Source organism: Entamoeba histolytica, genomic scaffold (genome assembly GCF_000208925.1).
Source record: "Entamoeba histolytica HM-1:IMSS scf_1104750518587 genomic scaffold, whole genome shotgun sequence".
NCBI classification, from domain to species: Eukaryota; Evosea; order Mastigamoebida; family Endamoebidae; genus Entamoeba; species Entamoeba histolytica.
The window spans coordinates 436,774-457,199 of record NW_001914860.1 but is presented as its reverse complement, the minus strand read 5'-3'; the positions used below and the strand labels follow the sequence as shown (position 1 = coordinate 457,199).

Here is a 20,426-nt window from a genome sequence, read left to right as displayed (position 1 = left end):
TAAAAAAATAGAATTAAAGGATTTCTCTTTATAGTTATAGATTAGGTATTTAATTAGGATTACTAATAATCAACTTTTATTTAATTATCTTTGTTTAGAAAGTAATTCTTTTTATCTTTGTTTTTTTTTTTAAATATATTTTAGTTTTACTGTTCATGTTTAGTTTGAATAAAAGTATTACTTATACTTACTTCCTTTTCAAAAAAATATTAAATGGAATTTGTTTTGAACATGAAAGAATTATTAAGTCTTCATTCAAAGAATTATAGTTAAAATGTAGTTTTTATTCAAGATTATTTTGTTTGTTAGAAAAAGTTAACTGAAATTTATTGACAGAAATTCAATAATTATTATTTCTAATTCCAAGTCTTTGTGTTGTTAACTTTTGCACCGTAAACGATGTTTGGGCTATAATTTTTTTTGAATCAAAATGTACTGGAAGAGGATTTTTTATTTTAAAAGTGATAGAACTTCCTTGTGTTATTTTAATTGGTAATTGTAATAGTTTTAATGAGTGAGTAAAATGAGATATATCTGTAAATCCAATTACCTCAAAGATTCCGTCATTCACTTCAGAATCTTGAAATCCAAAAATATAATCATCGTCTGTTACATTCCAGAGGGAAATACCACAAAATGTTGATAAATTTAAAACCATTAATATTGATATTTTTGGTAATTGAACAATGACATTATCCACTAGAATATCAAACAGATTATTTAGTGGTTGTGTAAGTGTTGATGTTGAAAATGGATATGTTAATAGTTTAATGGAGTTATATACAACACCAGAAAATGTTAGTGGTGGTAGTTCGTCAAGTCCAATACAAAGAAATTTCATAAAAGAAAGTTGGTCTGTCCCCCAAATGTCATAATCAATAGAAAAAGAATTGGGTATTTTAGATAAAAATTGATATGTGAAAGAAACCAAATCTCTATTCCAGTCACAATAAAGACTTAAATCATTATCTAATCCACATGGAGTTATTACTACTTTTCTTTTTATTTTTTCCATACTAAAAAGATTTAATAATTCATTCAATTCATTGTCATCAAGAGAAATAACAAATACACATTGTTGATAGTGTTTTGAGTATAAACATAAATTTTCTAAATCATATTGTAAATCAAATACTTGTTCCGGTGAAAGTAGTTGTCTACTCTCATTTAATAAATTAATATTAAATTGGTTATAAGTTTTTGTAGAAGAAACAACGATAATTGGATATCGAAGTGGTTCAGATAATACATTATATAAAGCTAATGTTGGAATACATGGTAACATTTTATTTAAACAAGTTGAATGAACGACTTTTTGACAACAAACACATTTAAAATCTTTTAATACAAATGAACTTCCTACACTTTTATTACAAACACAACACATACCATTACAATTTCCTTTAACTAGACAATGAACTACTGTATGTAATGGTTTACATCCACATCTAATTAAAGTAATACACTCTTCGTGTAATTTAATACCACAAATAGAACATAAACAACATTTAAATTGAGGTGGGATTATTTTTCTACAAACAACACAATAATTTACCCAGTTATATCTATTATAAGATAATAAATGTGCATTAATCTCTTTTGCATTTTGGTCATAATCTTCTACTATTGGATAAATTTTATTTTCAAGACATGGTTCATAACATAAATCAATACAAAATTGATGGATTGTCATTCCACATTGAGTACAATACATGCTTTTTGAGAGTAATTTATTGCCACATACCTCACACCAACCTTTTCCACCATCAAAGAAGTGATGTTTCATTTCTTTTAGATGTTATAGTATTATATATCTTTTTTAGTTTTTTATATAAAAAACGTTTTTTGGTGGAAATTTCCAACGAAAAAAGAACCAAAAACAGAAAATTGAAATAAGAAAATGAGGAGTTAAATATCCACAAAATTCATAAGGAAATTACTAATTCGTTCAATATTTTCTTTAATAATTACTGAACTGGTTGGATGTCTCAAAATTAGTCTAGAGAAAAAGTCACATACAGTTTGTAATGTGATAGTCTTATTATTTATTGATTCAACAATTTGACGAATAAGAACAGTAATATAGAAGAATAAACTATAATTTTCATTTGGTAATGAGTTGACTACAGCATAGGCATCAACTTTTGTTTTACATGTTGTAACATCATAAAATCTACTTGAAGGAATTAAGGAATCTGGTAAAGCCATTAAGAAATAAGAAAGGCCTTGTAACATTGCTGAAGCTGATTTAGTAGTATATCTACTATTAGTATTAATTGAATGAAGAACTTCTCTTACAGTTACTTCAGTTGGATGTTGAATAAGTGTGTCAGCTTTAATCTCAGAAATAATATCAGAACCAAGTCTCCAAATTTCTTTTGGGATTTGTTGATTTATTAATCCTGTAGTAATTGACCCTTCTACAGACTGATATGGATCTTTCATTGAAGTTACTGTCTTAAGGTCTTTACCAAATATTGAGTCAACTATATCAATTTTACTTGTAATGAAGTGTATACCTCCATAAGCAAATGACAATGAAAAAACATCAATAATAGTCTTTTTACACACGATCATTGCTTGTTCTGGTTGGATGAATAAAGTAACTTTAACATTTTGTTCTTCTCCAGGTTGTAATAACCCATCTTGAGGACTAATAACATAATAAGTAGGACAAACCAATTTACTGTCTGGACGTTGAGAGAATTCAAATCGAGTTGGATATTCTCCAATATTTTTAATTTTAATTATTTGGTTATAAGTCTGAGATAACTCAATCTGTTCGAAATAAAGTTCTGTCTTATCAATTTCTACATAAGGTGTTAATTTTTTTTCTATATAATCTGTCATTTTCCATATCTTAAAATTAACTTCTTCTAATTTGTCTGGAAGAGTTTTTGAAGGATATAATGTAAAACAACATGAAACTGGTTTATGATCACTTAATAACAAATTATGACTAGTATAATTACATACTTCATATGGATATGCATTTTGTGTTCTACATAATACTCTATCACACCAAGCAGGTATTCTATCATCAATATATTCATCCTTTCCACAAATAATTTTAAAAGTAGGAATAAAATGAATTGGTGCTTCTTTAAACCCATAAAAAACAATTCCCTTTGCTTTAGAAGTATTTAATTGATCTTTGGCATAAAGTGTATCTAACTCTCCTTTATACATAAGATCTCTTACAACAGAATCTTCCATCTCAATACGATAATTTAAATCCCCCATCCAAATAATATAGTCATGATCAACAATTTTACATTTTTTAAATTTCAATTCTTCCCAAATCATTTTCCAATGTCCATTTCGTTTATCTAAAAATTGTTGATGTGCAGCTAAATGACTATTTACAAAACAAAATCGTGTTTCATTCATATCAAATCGAATAGCAACTCCTCCTTTATTTGCTAATCCCATTTTACCAACAGCATGCCATGATGTTTCTATATTTTTCATTAAAGGAACAATTTCTGGTTTAGCAAACATAAATATAACAATACCACATAATTGCTCCATCTTCACAAAATGATAATTTCCTTTTTTCTTTAATGTTTCAAATAAATTATTTTTCCATATAGTTCCTTTTTCTGTAATTCCTCTTCCTGCTACAATACCTGTTGCACTCATGTCAAGTTCTTGTACGGAGGCTACAACAATATCACTATCAAAATCAACAATAAGCCATGGTTCAAGATAATTTGGTTCAAATATATTTTGATCAATATTATATGTATGACAAGATACTTTTAATGGAACAGAGTCCCTATACTCATTACTAAATTTTTCTAACTGATGATATTTCCAATCTTCGGGATTATTTAGATAAAGCAACACCTCTTCTTTTGTTATTTGGTCCTCATAACTTTTATATTTTTCTTCTATCTCATTTAATCTATCAATGCTTTGTTGAATAGATGCCTCTCTAAATTCTTTATCTTCATCACTAACTTGGACATTAGTTTCATCAGATACTTCAGTTGAGTCTTTGATTTCTGTTTTTGGTTTAACAACTTCTCTCACTAATATTTTCTTAAATGTAATAATAGGGTCTTGAATTTCAGCAACATCTCTATTCAATTCTCGTTCATTATTGTTAAATAATAAACTAACAACACTGTCATTCATAATATCATTAACCTCTTCATATTTCTCAATTGGGCAAGTCACATGATCGATAACTTCTACCATCTTGAAATTTTATTTTTCATCTTAGATCTTTTTTTATTTTTTCTTTGAGAAAAAATGAAATTATAAAATATAGTTCTTTTATTAATAAAAAATAGAAAACGTTGAATTAGTTAATCATTTGCCTTTTTCACAGCAACAGAACATTTAGAAGAACAGGCATTACATTTAATGAAATTAATTCTGTTTTCTTTAATTAATTCAGTGTCAAGTGATTTGCATTCAGGGCATTGAACAAATTGGCTGACATATTTAATAAGGATATTTTCTAATTGATGTGGTTGTAATTTTGCTTTAATAGTAAATCCACCTTTAGCATCAATTGAACCAATAGTCATTAATTCTTCTAATACAAATACTTTGATATCTTCTGGACTTCTATGTAATCTTTTACAAATATCAGTGAAATTTTCCCAAATTACACGTTTTGAACCTTCTCTTACAACCTTGATCTGTGGTAATTCGATTTCTTGTTTTGATGAATTCTGAGAAATATTACATTGTGCAAAGATACGATCCAATAACTATATTTAATTAATATTTTTTTTAATTCTTTCTTTAAAGAAGAAACAAACCTCATCATACGTATAAAGTCCTTCATTCTTTTCATTTTCTGTGTTTTTAGATTTAGGTTTTGATTTTACTTTAACAGAAGTAAAGTCAGGAAGTTCTTTTAAAGCCTTTTTTGTTTTTTTAACTTTCTTAACTTTTTTGACCTTTTTTTCAGTTGTTGGGGTTTCTTCAATAGGTTTATTCTCCTCTTCACTCATCTTTTGTTAATTTCAGATTTCATTTTTTTTTTCTAAATAAATTTAATACACTTCTTTTTCTATCTTCTTGAGATAAAATTATAAGAATTAATTAAATTATAGTTTAATTATAATAAAATTAACTGAATCATTAAAAATTCAAAGGATTTGGAGTTGGTGTAAAGAATCATGTACCTCATTAATAAGAATATCAATTGAACAATTTAACCTATTTGCAATTGAATTATAAATATGTTGTAAATCTACAAAATGAGTTTCATCATTATCAGTTTCTATAAGTAGTCTTTTATTTTCAAAAGCAATTTTAAGAGAATTATTAATTTTAATATTATTATTGTTTAATACATTTCTTCCAAATGATAACCAGCAATTCATAGATATTAATTTTTTAGCAACTTCATTTGAACTATTAAACCCATGATAAATCCAACGTTGATTTATCCATTTCTTTTTTAATAGAATAATTTCATTTACCATATTAACACAGTGTATATAAACAGGTAAATTATAACGTTGATTTAATTCAATTTGTTTCAAAAACCATTTCTTTTGAGTACTAATAGAGTTAGTAGTTAATTTATTATCCAATCCACATTCTCCAATTGCAATTATTTGATTTTGTTTCACCAATTGTTCTAGTACTTGTAGTTGTTTTTGACAAAGAGTTTCATCTCCACAATGCCAAGGATGGATTCCAAAACTAATAAGTTGTCTATAAAAAGAGTCAGAGGTGTCATTTTCATTGAGATTTAAAATACATTTATAACTAGAAGGTAAATGACAATGACAATCAATCATTATTTTCTTAACAAAAATAATTACAAATGAGTTTCTTAAAATATAACTATGAAAAAATTAGTAAAATAAACTGAAAATATTTATCTTTTGATGAACTTAGCAAAGGAATTCAAAGTCGCTGTAATTGGTGACATTGGAGTTGGAAAAACATCTTTGTTAATGACACAAAAAATCCAAAGTTATGAAGAAAAATTTGGGAATGGTGAAATAAATTATTCTTTTGAATTTGAGATAAAAAAATTACCTATTGTACTAAAAGTTTGGGAAGTAGATTGTAGTGAGAGTTATGATGAATTTAGACCATTAAGTTATCGAGATACAGATTGTTTTGTGATTGTCTTTTCTTATGTAGATAAAGATACGTTAATTCATGCTGAACGGAAATGGTTACGTGAAGTAAAAAATAATGTCACAGATCCAATAGTAATCTTTGTAATGACTAAAGTTGATTTGAAAAGTGATCAAAATTCCGAAGATATAACAACTGACAAGAAAATTGTAACAGAAGATTTATTAGAGTCATTTAAATCAAGGTCTGAATCTCATTTTCTTTATGAATGTTCATCAAAACAAGTTGGCGATGTTAGACTTCTTTGGAATAAAATAGCTGAAATTATTTGTGACTCTAAAAAAACAAAAAGAAAAAGAAAGTTATCAACTACAGAAAAAATTAAAAGCCTTTTTATTTAAATCTATTTTGTGTTATTTTAATTTGTGTTAAAGATGAAAAAATCTCTACAAAATAACTTTTCCTAAAGAAATGTCTTTTGAAGTGGAATGATCTTCTTCGATTAAAAAAATAAGTATCTTAATCAATAAAAAACTAGAAATCTAAAAAACTAATTACAAGATTTAGTAGTAAAATTGGGAGAAGAAAACAAAGAAAAAGCAGTTAATAGTGAAAGAAAGTATCAAGGTTAAAACTAAGTAGCAATTATCAAAAAAAAAGAACTATAATAAAACTATCAAAAAACAATATGAATTTTTTGGTAAGATATATTAAGAAAAAAATTACTACTTAAAAAGAGTTTCATCTTAAAAATTTATAAATATATGGCACCAAGAAGTGTAGTTCTTTATCTCAAATTATTTGCTGCCAGTTGTTGTCAAATGGGAATTCAATTTTCCTTTTCTGCAATTTTTGGATTGAGTGGACCATTATTTGGAACTCAATTCCAAATGAATGGCACAGGGGTGAACGTTATATTTATGGTTGTCGGTCCGTTGATTGGACTTTTTGTTCAACCTATTTTTGGTGCTATTGGAGATAAATGTACATTCAAATTCGGAAGAAGAAGAATTTTCTTAGTTGTTGGTGCAATTATTGATATACTTGGATTATGTATTATTGCTGCATCAACTTTTATAGACCAAGGCATGAATGATGGATCAGAAGAAACAACTTTTAGTGACCATTTAGTTGGTACATTCTTAGCATTATTTGGATTGTTTGTAGCATTCTTTGGTGTAAATATTATGCAAGCACCATCTCGTGCTATTGTCAGTGACATTTTTGATGCAGAAAATCAACAAGATGCTAATCTTATGATCAATGCATGTTCTGGATTTGCTTCAATTGCATGTTATGGTATCTCTGCTGGAACAGTTGGATCATCAAGCACATTCCTTATTATGTTTGCATTATGTGCTATTGTTGTACTTGTTTCTACTATTCCAACAGTTCTTTTCTCTAAAGAAGAAAGATACATTCCTGAAGAAGGAAAGAAACTTAATATTTTTGCACCATTTATTGATTTGTTCCATGCCATTAAAATGATTAGATTAGATATCATTTTCATTTTATTAGCACTTATGTTTGGTTGGTTTGCTTTCCAACCATTTAATACAAACTTTACTAATTATATGTCTAAATCTGTTTATCCAGATGGTTCAAGTGATGATGGTCTTAGAATGGGTCTTATTATTTTATGTGTTTTTGCTGTATTCCAATGTTTATCAGTATTTATATTCCCTATTATTTCAGGTATTATTGGAGAAGTTACCACATTCCTTCTTTTCCAATTCCTTGCTGGTATTTCTTATAGTATGTTATGTGCTCTTTATTACACTTTCCCATCTAATTACCAAGATGATAACTCAAAACCTCAATTTATTTCCTCATTAACACTTGGATTTTTGTCATCAATCTTCCCTGCTATGGCATTTGTACAAACTAACTCACTTCCTTATTCTATGCTTAAAAAAGTTGTTCCAGAAGATAGGTTCGGTGCTTTTATTGGTTTAGCTAATTGTGCTGTAGTTTTTGCTCAATTCCTTTCATCTGGTCTTATTGCTCTTCTTCAATTAGCTTGGGATGATTATCTTCTTCCAATTATTGTATCAGCTGTATCAAGTTTCCTTGCTGCTGGTATTTCAGTAGTTTTGTATTGTGTTAAGACAAGTGAGGAAAAAGACGTACTTCTTAAACAAGCTAATTAATTTGATACACTTTCTTTTTCTGTTCTATTTCCAAAAATTATTGATAATCAATAATAAAAAAGTTGTAGTAATAGAATTAATAAAAGCTATTCTTTACCATGATTTTTACTTTATCATATAAAGATATAACTATCTTACATGGATTTAATATAAAAGGCTCCCCATCAGTTTGTGCTGGCTTTTTTTCTGTAAGCTCTAATTCAATAACCTTACCTTGTGCTATTTTAACAGGCTTTTGCATTCCAGACATAATTAATGGAATTTCAATTACAGATTTAAATCCAACTACTTCAACTAATCCATCTCCAAAATTGCTATCTTTTAGTCCTCCAATAGATTCATCTGGAGTAACTCTATCCCAAAATCTAACTCCTCCTCCGTAAGTTACTAAATTTAAAAAAACTAACCCTTGCATTGGCTCTAATTTGATTCTTTTTCCATCTACTATTAATGTAATAACCTTATCAATATCTCCAGAGTCTTCTGTTAGTGCTTGTGGTGAACTAAATACATATTGAATTTTATTGATTATTCTAGAGTTGAAAGCATCAGGATTAGCCTCTCTTCTTAAATGGAAGTTTAAAGCAATGCCAGCATCTAACCCAATAGAGAAATAATTATTAAATATTAATTTTCTTGTTTCTCCAACAATTTCTGAATGGATAGATACTTGCCATCTATCTAATTTTTGAACTAATGCCTGAGACACATTCCTAAGTAAGTCTTCAATATCTTCCCCATTATATCCTCCTCCCCATCCAGTACAATGTGAAAGATCATTACCAGTACCTAAAGGAATAACAAAAATCTTTGGTTTTAACTCAGCTTTTCTTAATTCATTCATTACCCATCCAACTGTACCATCACCACCACAAACTACAGCAATGAAGTTATCACCATATGGTTTAATATATTCAAAAGTTGGTTCAAATCCTTTAAACACATCACAAACTTGAGGAATTGAAAACATGTACTGAGTTTCCTTTAAAATTTGTTCACCAAGTAAATTACCACTTTTTCTATTAATAAAGAATATCATTGGCTCTTTATCAAATCGTTTTATTGCTTTAAAATGAAATTCACTATCCATTTCTGTAACAGAAGGAGAAAGGATATATTTGCCTAATACTCCATGATAACAAAAAGCAGGGGCATATTGAATGCATTGAGGATGAACAAACATTCCACAATAACAACATCTAAAATCAGTTAAAGCTAAGCTACTTCCTACTGACTTTTTACAAACATAACATGTGTGAGTTGTTAACCCAGTTGAATTGCAATTTCCTGGAACAAACCAATGATATTCTTTGTTTGATGGGGATGCAACAGGTCTACATAGATGAGACAATCCATGAACACATTTAGAATGTACATAACATTCACATATTCTACATTTTAATACACCTAAGGCAGATGAAACAATAGAACTTCTACATACAGTACAAAATGTTGGAGACATTCTCACCGTCTTTTCAAGAATATGTTGTCCATTTATACAATGATTGTGTATTTCTTCTAATGAAGAAGATTCTAATGAATTAGATTGAGACTGATTTTGTGGTAAAAAGCAAGGTAAATAACAATACCCAGTACAGTCTTCATGAACTAATAAATTACATGTTTCACATTTTACTGCCCGACTGAATGGAGTAATACTTGAGCCACAAACATCACAACAAGAAGCAATTGAAGTAATTATTTGAAATTTATGTGCATTTACATGAAGATTACAAAGAATAAAATCATTAACAGGAATGAGTCGTGGTGTTTGGCTCATTAATCTTTTTGAATATGGAAATAAAAGTTCTAAAAGTAATAGTATTAAATAAAATAACTTCAAAAATACTGAAGAATGAAAACAAAGAAATAAAAACATTTTAGGGAGGATAAATACTAAAAAAATAAAATGTTTCATATTTTTTTTTAAATACTTGTTATTTTATGAAACATTTTTGTTTTAAATATCACAAATTAAGTATTTAATTAGGAGTCATGATTCTTCAGGCATTAATTCTTTTTGAAACTAGTCTATGTGTTGAAGTGATGGGACTTTCTGTTTTAGATTTATTTAGTGGAGAATGAAACTTATCTCCTGTTTTAGGAGCAAATTCCCATAATATATTTTTAGAACTAATGAATAAAATAAAATTGAATATTTCTTTGAACACCTCATCTTCCTACGACACCCAGAATTTCTTTTTTTTCATAATAAACAAATCCAATGAAGAAAATCCCGAAAAATAGCTCTAAAAAAAAAAGAAAAATTATTTTTGTAGAAAAATGGGAAGAATAAAAATAGAAACAGAAGGTTTGAAAGAGAACCTATGTAATTTGTATAGTACAACCAAAGATTTAAACGAGATTAGAGAAAATCTAGTAAGTTAAACATGAGTTCTTTACTACAACAAACATCTCAGCTATTGGTCCAAAGTTATCAAAGTGATAATATTGCATTCAAAAGTACTAAACAATTTCCTGAGAAAAAAAGTTTCTTAGAATTAGAATTAATACAAAAGATTTTATTTCCTGATTTCTTTACAAGAAGAGATAAAAGAACTTTCAATAATGTTTTAGAAAGACTTTCATTACTTGTTTATCATATTCAAAATTCTATAGAAGCTTATTATAACCAACAACTAGCTGAAAAATGTATTACTGCTCTTCTTAGCCAGTTTGTTACTATTAGAGAGTTAGTTAAACAAGACATTATTGCTGCATATACTGGTGATCCTGCTGCATCTAGTCTTGCTATGATTATTCGATCTTATCCTGGTATTCATGTTATGATGATTCAAAGAGTTGCACATATTTTGTACATGAATGGTGATATTGAATATTCAAGAGAACTTATGGAAAATATTCATAGTGTTACAGGAATAGATATTCATCCAGGTACATCTATTGGAAATCATTTTTTCATTGACCATGGTGTTGGTGTTGTTATTGGTGAAACAGCAGTTATTGGTAATTGGTGCAGAGTGTATCAGTCAGTAACACTAGGTGCAATGAGTTTCAAAGAAGATAATGGTATTGTTATAAAAGGAAATAAACGTCATCCAACTATAGGAGATTTTGTAGTTATTGGGGCAGGTGCTAAAGTTCTTGGAAATATTACTATTGGAAGTAATGTTAAAATTGGTGCAAATTGTTGGATTACACAGAATATTGATCAAGACCAAATTGTCTTTATTTCTGAACATCCGTCTCAAATAACTAAATCATCAACAAAACAGTCAAGCAAAGATGACAAAATAATTTTACAATCATTAACTGAAAATAAAATCTCAGAAGAACAAGAAAATTTAAGTTGGGTTAATTCACCTGAGCTATTGTGTACATATACTTCTGAAGAATCAACCCCAATTAACTTAGATTGTTTTGTATCTTGTCAACAATAACTTCATTTATTTTTTTGCAATTATTTTTTTTGGTTTTTATTTTATGTTACTTTTCACATATCATTATTGTAATAAGTAGATTGCAATCTTATCTTATCTTCTTTGATAATTATCATCTTAATTCTATTTGATTAATGGAGGTTATTGATAACGCATTAAGTACCATTAAAGATGATGACATTATTACAGGAAAACAACTTAAACAGATAATCACACCTATTAGTATTGTTTTATCGACTCTATCTATTCGTGTTTCTGTAATTGACCATTTACCTGTATTTGCTGGTTCAGGAATAAATACAAAAAAGAGGAATGAATTAAAATCTCCATTACTATCTGCTCTCCATACATTATCCGAACTAGAGGATGATAAAATTTTCTTAAAATTAAAGGGATGGGTCAATGGAAATAAGGCTATGGTGATTTATGATACAGAATATGATGAATGGAATTCAAATACATTTAACAAAAAAATTATGTCAAAAGGCAATATTAGTTTGTTAGTATTTACAGAGGATAAAGACGTATTTGGAATTCATTATAAAATTCCAAAAGTTGATGTTCAGTCAAGTTTAGTTGACCAAAACCATTTTATTTTTTCAATTGAACGGCATGGAAAACCTACAAATAAAATGTGGAAATCTACTCAAGAAATATCTTGTTTAACACTGTTTGAGTCAGGGTGTTTCCTTTTTAAAACTCCTGCATTTTCTATTCAATCAGTTAGAGGAAGAAAAGGGTCTTATGTTCAAGCACAAATATCTCAGTTCTACCCAATGTTAAAAGAGTCAAAACTGACATATATTCGGTATCCATCATTTTTTGAAGTTACAAGGATAGTTGGAGTTGAATGGGTATAAACCTCAAACCAAAATTAAAAAACAAAAATCCTTTTAATGTTTTATAATTTAAAAAAGAAAAATAATACTGTTTTGGGTTGTTTTAAAAATATTTGAACTAAATTTGTTGAAATAAAAAAGTCAATAACACGTGGCTTTGAGTATTTTAATGAGAAAAACTTTATAAATTGAAATTGATAAATAAAGAATGAACATGGATTTATTTTATGATAGAAGAAGTGTCCGTTCATATACTGGAGAAAAAATTTCTGAAGAAGATATCGATAAAATTGTTCGTGCTGGTTTTTATGCTCCAACTGCAGTGAATAAACAAGAAACCGAGTTTATTATTATTTGAGAAAAATCACTATTAGAAAATATTACAAAAATTCATCCTTATTCTTCAATGTTAAAATCCAGTAGTCATGCTATAGTTGTTTGTGCTAATTTAAAGAAAGCATATACACCTGAATATTGGGTTTGTGATGCTTCTGCTGCTACTGAAAATATCTTGCTTGCTGCTCATATGCTTGGTTATGGAGCTGTATGGCTAGGAGTATATCCAGAGAAAGATAGAATGGAGTCTATAAAAAAACTTCTTCAATTACCAGAACAAGTTGAAATTCTTTCTATAGTATCAATAGGAGTCTCTAAAGTCCAACCAGTAAATAGACCTGAAAGATTTGATGCAACTCGTTTACATAATGACAAATGGTAAAAAATATAACATTTAGGATTTATTTTTTTTTTAACTGAAGAATTAATAAATGTCTAATTTAGATATCAATTTTAATAGAGAAATCAATAATGTTATTATTGATTTCAGTGATTTGTTGTTTCAATTGATTATAAATCATCGGAGAACATGAAGTAAGTTTTAGTGCAACTGTAATAGTTTTGATAGCACTTTCTATTGAATTACATAATAATATTTGACTTTTTGATTCTAACGCAATAGTTTCTGCAATTACCTCACTAACAATCATTCTTTTAATAAATAGTATTTCTTCATTATTTATAAAACCTCGTTTTAATGCATCAGTACAAATTGTCACCACAACTTTATTAATTAATTCAAAAGGACATGCCTTTATAAGAGATTCAATTGAATTGTCTGGTGCTTTACTTCCAATTAACTTCATAATGAAGTCTTCTTCAAAAGTAAATAGATTTAATTCTATTCCCTTTAAAAGAATAGAGAAAGCATAATAACCTTCACTTCTATTATAATTATAATTTTTAATAAACTCTTTTGTGACTTCAATAACGTCTTTAATTTGAAATTGATTCAAGTCACACAATATTTTTAATACCTTCATTGTTCCATTTTCTCCTTTTTTCACTAATTTTAGAATTTCTTCATTGAATGATTCACATTGTACTAGTTTGATTGATTTGATAATGACTGATGATGCTCCTACAATAAACATCTTCAATAATGGAGTAATTTTTTCAAGAAATTCTTGGGCAACAGAAACATCAAGTATTAAGTCTATTGTAGTGAATATTTTATTTAATGAACTTGGAGATACTATAGCAGTAACAGAGCTAATGAAATCAAATATATTTCCAAAGTGTTTATATTTCTTAATAAATGAACATATTAAATCAACTAAAAATGGGTTTGTTGCTCGTTGAGATATATATGCTATATTGTTTTTTCTTTCTACATATTGTTTTAATGGTTGGTCTATAACAATCTCTAACATTTCTTTTTGAGTTTGTTCTATCATACTTGCTTGTTCATAAAATAAAATATAAGCACTAGATGATTTACCTCCAAACCATGTTTCTCCTTCAGCAGCACTAACTGACCTATCATTAAAACATACCCATTTACCATTGATTAATCTATTACTAAAATAATGACCTCCATGTGCATCTCCGTTATGAATAACAATTCCAACTAATTTATACATAGTTTCTCCATTATAACCATCACAACAATATTTTTTCATATCAAGTTCATTTGGATATTCAAATTTTCCATTATATTTTACAATTTCAAATTGGTCATTATACACAAATCGTTTTAAATGAAATACTAATGTTTCTGGTAATTCTTTATATCTTTCACTTCTTTGAGCATCATTTTGTTTTCCACATTGCTCACATCTATAATCACAAAGAATAGACCCTTCACATAATGCTTGTAATGATTGTTCAATTGTTTGGTAATGTTCTACTTCAAGAGCACTACAATAAAATTGTTCAATTCGTTTTACTTCATGCCCACATTGACTTTCAATTGATATTTCCATTTCTCCTGTAAACACTTTTGATCCTGAAACAATACTTTCATAATGTTTACAACTTTCCATTGATGACAGTGCTGTTGTAAAAAATTCCTGAGCATCCATCTGTTCATATGTTTTAATATCTTCATAACAACTTCCGTGTGCTTCTTTACAAAATTCTTTTGTTTGAGTTGCACTATTAATTCCTTTTAACATATCAACAAATAATTTTTGAAGTCCAAATATCATTCGATAATCTTTGAACTCATTCTGGTTATATGTAATAAATTGTCCCTCTTTATTAATATCTTTTTCAGTATCATTTACTTGATTATTAACATCAACCGTTATTTCTTTTTTTTCTTGTTCTTCTTTTGGTTTATGTGTTTGATTATCAATATTTTCTATTAAAGTTGGTATTTTAACTTCTTTTTTTAATAAATTGGCTGTACAACGTGAAGAATGAAAGATTTGTTGTAAAACACTGTTCATATAACATGTTGTCCCTTGGTTAACTAATCCACCGAATTGCCCTTTTCTATAAGTAGCCTTTTCATTGCAACCATTCATCTCTTTTAATATCTGATTAAAATGATTAAAACATTGTGAACAAGTAATATCATTCATACTTTCAACACACTCACATAATAATATGATTAGGTTATTAATTTCATCATCTTTTAAAATATTTTTCCCTTGCATTGGAAATAATTTATCTATAATATCACAGAAATAAGGAATTAATAATACTTGTTTTTTCTTCATTGTTTTAAATGCTCTGACAGCAACATTAAGTCCATACCCAAACTTAGTAAGATTTTGTATTAATGACTGAATAAATGGATGGTCATTTTCACAGTTTTCATCTGCATACTCAATAATAATTCTATTACATTCTTCAACAAGTTTGGGAGGTTCATTTAATAAAGGAACAACAGAGTCAAATATTTGTTTATTAATACCATCTTTTAATGCTCTCAGAATTGGAGCAGTAAAAACATCTTTATCCCAAGGAATATTTCTTCCATTTTTTAATAAAAGAACAAGACATAAAGTCATACTTGATTTGTCTAAGTCATTTTCAATCTCTTTACTGAGTTGGTTAAGAGTTTCTTCATTCATAATAAAGACATTGGTATTTACTTTTATTTCATTCTTGATAAGAATAGAACTCAATATTTCTTTGATTCCACTTTGTTTAATTACTAATTCAGTAAATAGAGTTAATAACTTTTTATACTCTTCATCTTTTAATCCTTCTTCAATACTCTCTAATCGTGCAATTCCTAATAATTGTTTTGGCCCTTCTTCTGTTGCTAATTCAATAGCATTTTCTTCCCATTTAACATATTTATTAACCCCACATATAACTTTCATCGCATTGTTTCGAGTTTTTTCATCTTCTAATAATTCAATAAGTTCTTTAATACTTTGTTCAGAACATCTTTCAATATTCTTTTCTTCCTTTACAACAACTGTACGAGTTGTATTTGTTATAAAACTTGGTTCTTTTTTTATTGGTTCTTGATACTGTATTTCAGAATCTCCTGAACTAATTTGAATGACCATTTCACCCATTTCAGAAAGATAACTTCCAATATTCTTGAAAATAGTAACTTCAGTACCATTAATAAATACATTAACTGAATATTTTTTAGTCGTAATCCAATTGATTGATTGTTTCATTGAATCTTGGGCATAAGGATCATTTAATAAATCCTTTATAGAGTCTAGCACTATTTTACTTATTGGAGTTGTATGTTCATATTTTCTTGGATTTAACTTGTCAGATTTGTCCATAAAATTGAATGTCCTTTCAATATCTTGTTGAGCACTTTCAATAAGTACCTTAGTTACTTTAGTTAATGAAGACATAACCTTTAAACTTGCTAACATTTTCATTTGAATATTTGGTATAGAACAAGGCTTATCTTCTCGAATTGTTCTCTTAAGAGTAATCCATCTAATATTACATGAACGTGTTTGTTTAACTTCATCTTTAACAATAGTTTTTGGTGACGAATATCTTTTTAATACACTTTCAATACAATTAGCTCCTTGTGATGTTGGACTCGATTTAAATGCTTCTATTCCATCTTGAACAAATCTTAATTGCATCTTTTGATATAAAACTTCTAACAACTGTTCAATTGACCATTCTCCTGTAATCATAAGCATCTTCCATAATAGATTAAGTCCATAAACTCCTTCAAATCTTATTGAAGTGATAATTCTTTGGTCAAAATCATAAATAATTGATCGAGTAACTAAAACATTATATTGAATAAATACTTCTTTAACAAATGAGGATGCACTTGAAGGTAATTCTTTTCTTTCTTCTAAAATATTTAATGCAAATTCCGCTCGTTTATTGTTCCACTCCCCTTTAATCCATTTCATTGCACCAGTAAATCCATCAGAATCAATAATACACATTAAACAAATTTTAAATACAGAATCATCACTTTTACCAATCAATTTAATTGGCTCTCCAAGATTTGGTACTTCTTTTACAAATGCCTCTTCAATCATTTTATTTATTTCATCAGCATCTCCACCAAAAGGAGAAGTTGAAGCAAGAAGTGTTAAAACAATACCCATTCTAGGATCATTTGTTGTATCTTTAAATGCACCGATGATAATTCTTTTTAAAGGTATTATATATGAATTAATAGAACATATTTTAATAATATCTTCATTTAATTCTTGGATATGTTTAACTATTAAACTAAATGAAGTAACAATTTGTTGTGAAGGTAATGCTTGTATTTGAATTAATTTACATAACATATGAAGTGCAGGTAAATTTCCATTTTTTGAATTTTCTAATGTAGAATGGATAATATGATTTCTTTCAATAGATGACATTGAATTAAATACACTAATAACAATATCTTGAGCACGTAATAATATAGTCCCTCCAATTCTTTCTGCATTATCAGACATAGATTTAATAAAATGTGGACTTAATAATTTATTACTATTAATATGTTCTATAACAGGAATTGAATGTCTAAGTAGTTCTTCATGAGGACATTTAATAATAAGATTTAATATATCTTGTGAATGGAATTTTAAAAAGGATAATAGCTCATTCTTTGTTGCAACTTTATGATTTGTTTTAATATTTTGATTAGACCCTTTTTTCTCTGGTTTTGTACTTCTAAACAATGATATGAATGACCTTTTCATTCCAGAATTCTCATATTCTTCAAATTCATTATTAATTGCTATTAATGCTTTAATTTGAAGATCAACTCTATTACTATTAAGCCCTCTATTAATATCTATTATTCTATGGCTAAAATCATCTATACTTTCTTCTTCTTTTTTGATTTTTTCTATTGAATCTGACATCTTTTATTTATTACAATTAATTTCACCTTTTTTAGTTCATTTCCAAATTTTTGAATTATATTCTTTCTAAAACCATAAAACCAATTATGTTCCAATTCAATAATTCAATATTCATTTACCATGTATTTTTAATCCATTCAATAACTTTATCTAAATTTTGTTCTTTTCCCATAATTTTAATAGCTTCTATATTTTTTGCATCAGCAATATCTACTTCAATAGGAAGATGAGGGTCTAATCTAAAATAATTATTTTTAAATATCATTCTTGATTCCATTACTCCCATTTCTTTTCTTGCAAAAATATTAAAGTCCGATAATTTTATTAACCATTGAATAAGTCCAGCATTTCCCATTTGTTCTATATCATAATAAGGAACTGTTGGATATCCAGAACCAATTGAAAGTGCAACTATATTTTCTTTAGCTATATTTAAACCATTTTCTCCTATTATTAATGGATATGTTAAATAAAATGGGTTATTAACTAATAAACTTCCATCTACATGATTATTTAATGGATCAAAATATCCTGGTGCTGATGCTGATTGTAAACAAATATTTTTAAGATCTTTATCATATGTTTCTTTCATAAAATTATTATACAACATTGCTTTTGATGTTCTTTTAGTATCATCTTTTCCTGTATCAATAAGAAATGACTGAATACAACAATTTCTTGGAAGATCATTAATAGTAAGATTACCTAATAATCGTTCACCCATCACTTTTAAAAATTTATTTGTAAATTGATGCCCAGCAATTCCAGCAAGGTGTGACTCATTTTTAAATGTTTCTAAAGAAACTGCTTCCATGACTTTTATAACAAATTCCATATCTAATCCAAGTAATATTGAAACAGAAACTAATGAACTTGCGCTCAATCCTGTTATTAAATCAATTTTATCAAAGAAATCAGGAATTTCTTTAATTATTCTTTTTAATAATACACATTGATAAATACATTTAACTCCTCCTCCATCAAGTGATAATACTCTAAACTTTTCTCCTGAATGATATTCTTTTTTTTCTAATTTCTTTGAATAAATGATTTGTTTCATTAGTTCATCAGCAATAATACCATACCTTGTAATTCTTTCTTCATTAGATTCAAATAAAATTCTAGTCTATTAAGTCGTTTTTCCTATTAACAAATAAAATAAAACAAACGGATTTGAAACTTTTTTCTTTTTATCCATTTTCTTTCCTTTCTTTTCTTTTTCATCATTTTCACTATCTGAATCACTCTCAATTTTTTTTTCAATAAAATCAATAATAAAAGAAAAAATACTTTCTTTTTTATCACTTGACTTTCTTTCGGCTGATGAACTTCTCTGAACAATTTCTTCTGTTTTAACATCAATATCATCTAATCTTTTTAATGAACTTGTAATACTAGAACAACTAGAAACACTATTTCTACGTTTTTTACTAATAAATGAAATAGATCTTTGATATTCATCTAATGCTTCAATGCAAAATTGTGAACTTAACCCAGTCATTTTACTTGATTTTCTATATCCCTTAGAAGACTTTGATTTCTTTGATCCTTTAGTAGTTGTAATTCTTATATTTGTTGATGGGTCAAGTCTTTTCCTTTCAACACAAATTTCATCAGACATTATTGCATAGTCCCAAGGAGTTAATCCTTTTATTGTTTTTAATGTTACATTAGCATTATTATCTAATAACCTATTAACAACAAAACTATTTGAATTTAAACAACCTATATGCAATGCAGTTTCTCCTAATTCATTTTGAGCATTAATAACATCTTTATCTTTCAACATTTGATTAATAAATTTTTCATAAACCTCTTTATTTCTTTTATTAATTCCAATTTCACAAAGATAATGTAAAACAGTATTACCTTTTTTATCTGCTAAACGATAATTAACAGATTTATTAATAAGATATTCAATAATATTCCATTGTTGGTTTTGTATTGCTACATAAATACATGACTTTCCATAAATGTCTTGATAATTTAGTCTATGTGGAAATTTTTCAATAATATATTTAACTAACTGTAAACAACTATAATGTGAATGAATGTGTTTCTTTATTTTTTTTTATTAAATATTTTCTATCTAAGTAACAAACTTATTTTTACATGAACTAAACAATAGTCTAAGACCACGAGAAGATCTTCCAACCCAATTATTATTTTGTGTTTCTAATTTTTTAATTACTTCATCTCCTCTACCATTTTCAATAAGAGTAATATATTCATGTATATTTGATGAATCATCCATGATTGACATTCTAATATTACCCAAAATATATTTTACTTTTTAGATAAATTTTTAAGAAATTAGAAATCATCAGATAACAAAAATCATCCAATCCTTCTTTTAAATTCTTTTATATAACTGCTTTTGAAACA

At 27.3% G+C, this 20,426-nt stretch overlaps 12 protein-coding genes across 12 annotated transcripts; 5 read left to right on the top strand and 7 right to left on the bottom strand.

Moving 5' to 3' along the window:
- Window positions 1-340: 340 nt before the first annotated feature.
- EHI_153500 (diacylglycerol kinase, putative) lies at window positions 341-1,786 on the bottom strand (the record flags this gene model as incomplete). The annotated part of the gene is made up of 1 exon (XM_651274.1): window positions 341-1,786. The coding sequence occupies one exon, from the start codon at window positions 1,784-1,786 to the stop codon at window positions 341-343; it is 1,446 nt and encodes a 481-aa protein (XP_656366.1).
- A 122-nt stretch (window positions 1,787-1,908) lies between these two features.
- On the bottom strand, window positions 1,909-4,203 carry EHI_153490 (inositol polyphosphate 5-phosphatase, putative; the record flags this gene model as incomplete). Its single annotated transcript, XM_651275.1, has 1 exon — window positions 1,909-4,203. The coding sequence occupies one exon, from the start codon at window positions 4,201-4,203 to the stop codon at window positions 1,909-1,911; it is 2,295 nt and encodes a 764-aa protein (XP_656367.1).
- A 110-nt stretch (window positions 4,204-4,313) lies between these two features.
- Window positions 4,314-4,970, bottom strand: EHI_153480 (translation initiation factor 2 beta subunit, putative; the record flags this gene model as incomplete). The annotated part of the gene is made up of 2 exons (XM_651276.1): window positions 4,314-4,724; window positions 4,776-4,970. 2 exons carry the CDS (start codon window positions 4,968-4,970, stop codon window positions 4,314-4,316), a joined length of 606 nt encoding a protein of 201 aa, XP_656368.1.
- A 138-nt stretch (window positions 4,971-5,108) lies between these two features.
- On the bottom strand, window positions 5,109-5,768 carry EHI_153470 (hydrolase TatD family protein; the record flags this gene model as incomplete). Its single annotated transcript, XM_651277.1, has 1 exon — window positions 5,109-5,768. One exon carries the CDS (start codon window positions 5,766-5,768, stop codon window positions 5,109-5,111), a length of 660 nt encoding a protein of 219 aa, XP_656369.1.
- A 90-nt stretch (window positions 5,769-5,858) lies between these two features.
- Window positions 5,859-6,458, top strand: EHI_153460 (Rho family GTPase; the record flags this gene model as incomplete). Its single annotated transcript, XM_651278.1, has 1 exon — window positions 5,859-6,458. The coding sequence occupies one exon, from the start codon at window positions 5,859-5,861 to the stop codon at window positions 6,456-6,458; it is 600 nt and encodes a 199-aa protein (XP_656370.1).
- Window positions 6,459-6,821: 363 nt separating this feature from the next.
- On the top strand, window positions 6,822-8,207 carry EHI_153450 (transporter, major facilitator family; the record flags this gene model as incomplete). The annotated part of the gene is made up of 1 exon (XM_651279.1): window positions 6,822-8,207. The coding sequence occupies one exon, from the start codon at window positions 6,822-6,824 to the stop codon at window positions 8,205-8,207; it is 1,386 nt and encodes a 461-aa protein (XP_656371.1).
- A 76-nt stretch (window positions 8,208-8,283) lies between these two features.
- Window positions 8,284-9,987, bottom strand: EHI_153440 (diacylglycerol kinase, putative; the record flags this gene model as incomplete). The annotated part of the gene is made up of 1 exon (XM_651280.1): window positions 8,284-9,987. The coding sequence occupies one exon, from the start codon at window positions 9,985-9,987 to the stop codon at window positions 8,284-8,286; it is 1,704 nt and encodes a 567-aa protein (XP_656372.1).
- Window positions 9,988-10,597: 610 nt separating this feature from the next.
- Window positions 10,598-11,623, top strand: EHI_153430 (serine acetyltransferase 1; the record flags this gene model as incomplete). The annotated part of the gene is made up of 1 exon (XM_651281.2): window positions 10,598-11,623. One exon carries the CDS (start codon window positions 10,598-10,600, stop codon window positions 11,606-11,608), a length of 1,011 nt encoding a protein of 336 aa, XP_656373.1. The 3' UTR covers window positions 11,609-11,623.
- A 119-nt stretch (window positions 11,624-11,742) lies between these two features.
- On the top strand, window positions 11,743-12,468 carry EHI_153420 (uncharacterized protein; the record flags this gene model as incomplete). The annotated part of the gene is made up of 1 exon (XM_651282.1): window positions 11,743-12,468. One exon carries the CDS (start codon window positions 11,743-11,745, stop codon window positions 12,466-12,468), a length of 726 nt encoding a protein of 241 aa, XP_656374.1.
- Window positions 12,469-12,661: 193 nt separating this feature from the next.
- Window positions 12,662-13,165, top strand: EHI_153410 (nitroreductase family protein; the record flags this gene model as incomplete). The annotated part of the gene is made up of 2 exons (XM_651283.1): window positions 12,662-12,789; window positions 12,871-13,165. The coding sequence occupies 2 exons, from the start codon at window positions 12,662-12,664 to the stop codon at window positions 13,163-13,165; spliced, it is 423 nt and encodes a 140-aa protein (XP_656375.1).
- Window positions 13,166-13,223: 58 nt separating this feature from the next.
- On the bottom strand, window positions 13,224-18,041 carry EHI_153400 (ubiquitin carboxyl-terminal hydrolase, putative; the record flags this gene model as incomplete). The annotated part of the gene is made up of 1 exon (XM_651284.1): window positions 13,224-18,041. One exon carries the CDS (start codon window positions 18,039-18,041, stop codon window positions 13,224-13,226), a length of 4,818 nt encoding a protein of 1,605 aa, XP_656376.1.
- Window positions 18,042-18,156: 115 nt separating this feature from the next.
- On the bottom strand, window positions 18,157-20,304 carry EHI_153390 (phospholipase, patatin family protein; the record flags this gene model as incomplete). Its single annotated transcript, XM_651285.1, has 3 exons — window positions 18,157-19,162; window positions 19,211-20,077; window positions 20,144-20,304. 3 exons carry the CDS (start codon window positions 20,302-20,304, stop codon window positions 18,157-18,159), a joined length of 2,034 nt encoding a protein of 677 aa, XP_656377.1.
- Between the last annotated feature and the right edge of the window lie 122 nt (window positions 20,305-20,426).